Below are 6,073 nucleotides of genomic sequence, written 5' to 3' on the forward strand. Positions count from 1 at the left end.
GGGATCACGGGGTTTAGACCTTTTTAGCAGCTGCGCAAGCAAGTTACTTACAAAACGTAGAACCAAAGATTGCTAAGATTGCCATATTAATATTGATAATAACTGCATATTCGTGCATTGCACATCAATATTATAATTTTCATTTTTATAAAAAAGGTATCATAATACAATTAATTAACAGACGAGATGTTTATAATATAAAATTTTCTGTAAAACTCTTTAGTTTAGACCATTAGAGCATGATTATTAGGGGTTCTTATGGTGGAGTTTTTAGCGGAATATAAGAACCTGTCTTTTAACTTTTAACTAAAAAAACTAAGAACCAGTTCTTAAATAAGAGTTTTAAGAACCGATTCTTAATTTTTTTAGTTAAAAGTTAAAAGATTGGTTCTTATATTTCGCTAAGAACCACACTCTAACAACTTCCAATAATCATGCTCTCAGTGTCGACCTTACCTTTGACATCAAGGATAAAATATTCAATTTTTTTTCTTGAAATAACACATGTATTATGAAAAACTATAAATATCCAATTTTTTCTTGAAATAACATATGTTTTGTGAAAAAACTATAAATATCCCATTTTTCTTGAAATAACACATGTATCATAAATAATTTATATTTTGAAACAAAAATATTTATAAAGTAACTTATATTATGAAATAGAGGAAGTTGTATATTTAAAGATATCTAACCGTATATAGCTGTTGAAAAAATAGATCTCTAACTCTAGATGCTAATTCAATAAATCGCCAACTTTGATGTGTTTGTGTTACATTGTTTTTTCTCAATCATGTCTTAGTTTGAATCAATGAAAATTTTGTGAGTCTTTGATAAAAAAAAAGAATATTTTGTGAGTCATACAAGTAGAACTAATGATCTGGTAGATGGAAAAGATGTATACCCTTTTGCTTATATACGATTTATGTATTTTAAACCCACGTGGCTTAACAATTTAGCTTTTATTCTATTTTTTTAATAGAACCCGGAAATTCTGGATGTCAATAGTCACACTACATACTAATGCGAAAACGTAAAAAAGTTAGATGCTACCGTTACCCAGTCTGCCGTTACCTAAAAAAAAGTTAATGGTATGATTTTACAGCAGCTGTGTAATCTATTTATGTTTTTATTAAAAATAAATAAATATATAAAAAAGAGAGAAGAGATTTGGGGGTATATAAAAAGGAGAGGGGGTGAAGTTCGAAGCTATCTTATAAGTTATTTTAGCTTTCATTCCTTCTTTTGCTCTGATCAAAGAACTCTCTATCTCTCTCTTCTCTGCCATCTTCTGCGTTTTCTTCTCTGCCAAAGACAGAGAGAGAGTAGCTATTCCTCATCGAAAGAGAAAAAGAAGAACAAGTGTAACTAAAGAACATAATCAGTTTTGGTCTTTGTTTGCTTCTGCTTCGTTCTCACCTTCTTCTTCTCTTCTCTGATGTAAGTAACTCTCTTTATTTTTCTCTGTTTTTTTTCCTCTAAATAAGAGAAAACGTGAACAAAGAATAATAATTTTACACTCTGCTTTAACTTATCCTCGTAACCGTTTCCTCTGCTTTAATCACACCTGAATCATCTACCAAGTCTGATATCTCTCTCTCTCTCTCTCTCTCTCTCTCTCTCTCTCTCTCTCTCTCTCTTTCTTGTCTATGTTCCTTGTTCACTTAGTTTTTGATTCTTCTTCGTCATATTTTACTCTCAGATCTACTAAAGGCAAAACATATAGAAAGCAAAAAATATGTCGGCGGGAGAAGAAGCAATAGTAGCTAGCGGAAATGACAACGAAGGAGATCAGACCAACGGAAACCACACCGGAAAAACCGACGAATACGACCCATCCACCGGTTCTGCACTAAGCAACTTCCTCTGGCACGGTGGCTCCGTCTGGGACGCTTGGTTCAGCTGCGCATCTAACCAGGTACGAGATTCAAGAACCCTCATAAATTGAGAAAAAAAACAAGAAAATCTGTTTTTTTGAAACATTTGTAAAAACAAGAAAATCTTGATTTCGAGAATCCTCAAAAAATCTTGCTTTGTTACCTTTTCAGGTGGCCCAAGTGCTTCTGACACTACCGTACTCGTTCAGTCAACTAGGAATGTTATCAGGAATAGTACTTCAGATCTTCTATGGACTACTCGGAAGCTGGACTGCTTATCTCATCAGTGTTCTCTACGTTGAGTATCGAGCTCGTAAAGAGAAAGAAGGCAAAAACTTCAAAAACCACGTTATTCAGGTATATAATTATCATTACCAATCACTCACTAATTGTAGTTAACTCTCACCTAAATCATTTTAATAACAGTGGTTTGAAGTACTTGATGGGCTACTCGGCACCTACTGGAAAGCAGTAGGACTTGCATTTAACTGCACTTTCCTCTTGTTTGGATCTGTAATCCAACTCATTGCTTGTGCCAGGTCTCTTTAATCTCACTTTTAATGATCTCTCTCTCTCTCTCTTTTTAATTATTAATCGATGATTAATATAAATTGATGATTGATTGGTTGCAGTAACATTTATTACATAAACGATCACTTGGACAAGAGAACATGGACTTACATATTCGGCGCGTGCTGTGCAACCACTGTGTTCATACCGTCGTTCCATAATTACCGAATCTGGTCATTCCTCGGCTTGGGTATGACCACCTACACGGCCTGGTACATGGCCATCGCCTCCATTATCCACGGCCAGGTATTATATTAAATATATATAGATTTTTACAAAATATAATAACACAGATAAATACATTGTCGTTTTCATATATTTATGCTTTGCAAAGAGGTGACAGTATATGCCCTTGATTAAAAAAGAAATAATATTCGAATTTCTCTTTTAAGATTAGGGGAAAAGAATTGGATTATTCTATGCATCTAGACGCAAATTTGTATTTATTTTTGCTTCTATGACCAGGCAATTATAGAAATGTTTTGATATTCTCTTGATCAAATCACTGTTTTTTTTTTTATCAAGATCAAATCACTGTTTAAGATTTGTGTTTTGGTTTCTTGTTAATTTTCAACTTTTAGACGGAAGGTGTGAAGCACACAGGTCCAACGAAGCTGGTGCTTTATTTTACCGGAGCTACCAATATCTTGTATACCTTTGGTGGTCACGCGGTTACTGTGTAAGTTTTTTCTTACTACTATTTCCATCTATATTTGATACGGTAATAATTCTTTTTATTAAATTCTGTCAGATATAGTTGAATACTATTTAAGTTAAAGCTCAAATGGCAGTAAAAGTATATGATAAATTTCAGTATTAAATTCTGGCTGTATCGTTTTTCGCCGCTTCTATTGCAGCTTTTGCCGGCAAATAAGGTGTAATATCATGATGATTATCGTTAATTATTTTTCTATCCTTAAAGTAGTAGTTATAAAATGTTACAAAAACATGTATAGCCTTTAACAAATAGTAAGAGACTATAAAACTAAAATAAAAAATAATAATTAATATTCTTATCCCTAAACCGTTGAATGCCGCTTCTAGTATTAATGTTTGAATGGAAAAGTGGACAGTAATACTTGGTACACTTGGACAAAAGAACTGTTTTTGTGTTGCCATTTACATTTTTAAAAATTCCAGGAGAACTGCGCACATGTACTTCTCGTCTAAAAAATGTCAAATACACCCTTATGCTTATCTGAACATTTATGATTAATTATGGGGATTAACAGTTAAGTATAATTATGCAGTGAGATAATGCATGCAATGTGGAAACCACAAAAGTTTAAGTACATTTACTTGATGGCGACATTATACGTTTTCACACTAACGATTCCGTCAGCTTCCGCCGTTTACTGGGCCTTCGGAGACGCACTTCTCAACCACTCCAACGCTTTCTCTCTTCTCCCCAAGAACGGGTGGCGTGACGCCGCCGTTATCCTCATGCTCATTCACCAAGTAAATTATAATAAACCTTAAGTATTATATAAACATGTATTATTTTTACCATAAGGTTAATAATGAAGCTTAATGCAATGTGTTGATGCAGTTTATAACGTTTGGATTCGCGTGTACCCCGCTCTACTTTGTGTGGGAGAAAGTGATAGGGATGCATGATACAAAGAGCATTTTCTTGAGGGCTTTAGCTAGATTGCCTGTGGTTATACCGATATGGTTTTTAGCTATTATATTCCCGTTCTTCGGTCCAATCAATTCAGCGGTTGGTGCTCTTCTGGTTAGCTTCACCGTCTATATCATCCCTGCCCTCGCTCACATGCTCACTTACCGATCTGCCTCCGCTCGTCAGGTTTGCTTTTACAAACTCCCTCTCTTTTACTAGCGCAATAAAACTCAGATTTAAATATCGAGACTACAAATGGTTTATATTTTGCGCTAGACATGATTAAGACATTATAACATGCATACGCAAAACATTATCTCGTAGCTTGATTTAAAACAATGGTTTAGGTTTACAGATGTTACCTATAATCATTATAATTCTCCTAATGATGTGGGATTATTGAATAATTCTATAGTTATGGCCCTTATGGGTAGGGTTGTGAATAGATTATTGGCACTGGAGGGATAAAGGTCTTATTCAGAAGGATAAATTGGGGTCAGTGTTCCGTATCTTAACGGAGGATGGGATCATCACCCACATTCCTTACTTCCGTCCCCTCCAAATATTTATTTGAGTTGGTTTCAAAGCTCTTATTTTTTTATTATGCTTTTTAAAAAGTAAAAAAAAAAATCATGTCATGTTTTCTGGTTAGGTTAGAATTAGTAATTGACCATGAATTTCTTTTCCTCTGTTTCAAACTCGTGTATATTATATTACTAACAATAGAAAAGAAAAAAAGAAAAAAGAAGTTAGAAAAGGGATAGTGTCGAGGAAAATAAGGGAGAGAAGAAAATAGGTAAGAGTCAGGAGCTGTACAATAGAGACCGTCTGCCTAACATTAATATAAAAGTGAATGTCTGAGTATAACAAATCATAAGTTCATAACTGTACCTCCCTCTCTCTTTCTCATTCATGGGTCAACACAGCTTTGGCTTTTGTCCATTACCATACGACAAACACATACAGTCACTTATTATCTCTCTTCAATAGTTCTTGATTTTTCTTAATTAATCTTTTGGACTTTTCTTGTAGAATGCGGCGGAGAAGCCACCGTTCTTCATGCCAAGCTGGACGGCGATGTACGTGTTGAACGCTTTCGTGGTAATTTGGGTTTTAATAGTCGGGTTCGGGTTTGGTGGATGGGCGAGTGTAACCAACTTTGTTCGTCAAGTCGACACTTTTGGTCTCTTTGCTAAGTGTTACCAATGTAAATCACCGGTTCCAGCTGGCGCGGCTCATGCCCCGGTCTCCGCTTTACACCACCGCCTTTGAGAGATCTAATGCTTTTGTGGAGCTTATTAAAAAGTTATTTGTTCTTATTTTCATGTTTTGTATTTGTATACGTGTGGGAGTAAAAAAGGTCACCAAAATAGTGTACTTATTACACATCCCCTTTGAATGCGTGTTGTTAAGCTCTTAGTTTGTTTTGGGTGTTGTATTTTTCACTCGTTAATTAGGTCGATAATATAGTAGTGTGTGATTTGTTAATTTGGTGGTATTGTTAAAACAATAGGCTAAAAATGTATTGACTTCTCTGCTCTTTTTTTTTTTGCTTGTGGGAAACACATAACACATAATAATTCTTATTATCATATATTCATTGTTGCCGTGCTAATTTGAATTATTTAATGAATTTGTCTTTAGAAAATAGATTTCTCTAACATTTTTATACTAATTAGTATGTAATAAACTAAATGTTATAAATGTAAGAAAACATGCATAAATACCGGAATGTGGTGGCATTTATAAAACAGATCTAGTGGAAAAGGATATTTATTTTTTGCAAGTTTACTTAATTGGGAAATAAATAGGGACAGAGAGCAATGGACAAGTTGGAGCGACGGAGCCGGTCGTTTCTTTATGGGAGCACATGGGTGTGGGGAGGGACCGCACGTGGCTTCTTCATCTGAGTCACGTGCCATTATTGACTTATCACTCTTTCTCTCTGTTCAGACACTTTGAAGTTTGAAGGAATGGATCAGAGGACCGTTCCTGTCTCTCTTAT

General features: G+C 34.7%; 1 protein-coding gene across 1 annotated transcript; it reads left to right on the plus strand.

Moving 5' to 3' along the window:
- The first annotated feature begins 1,204 nt into the window (after window positions 1-1,204).
- Window positions 1,205-5,608, plus strand: LOC106406649 (auxin transporter protein 1). Its single transcript, XM_013847345.3, has 9 exons — window positions 1,205-1,440; window positions 1,703-1,918; window positions 2,049-2,234; window positions 2,304-2,416; window positions 2,510-2,693; window positions 3,029-3,126; window positions 3,698-3,905; window positions 3,997-4,254; window positions 5,101-5,608. The coding sequence occupies exons 2-9, from the start codon at window positions 1,739-1,741 to the stop codon at window positions 5,338-5,340; spliced, it is 1,467 nt and encodes a 488-aa protein (XP_013702799.2). The 5' UTR covers window positions 1,205-1,440; window positions 1,703-1,738; the 3' UTR covers window positions 5,341-5,608.
- The last annotated feature ends 465 nt before the right edge of the window (window positions 5,609-6,073 follow it).

The sequence above is a fragment of the Brassica napus genome, chromosome C4 (assembly GCF_020379485.1).
Source record: "Brassica napus cultivar Da-Ae chromosome C4, Da-Ae, whole genome shotgun sequence".
NCBI classification, from domain to species: domain Eukaryota; kingdom Viridiplantae; phylum Streptophyta; class Magnoliopsida; order Brassicales; family Brassicaceae; genus Brassica; species Brassica napus.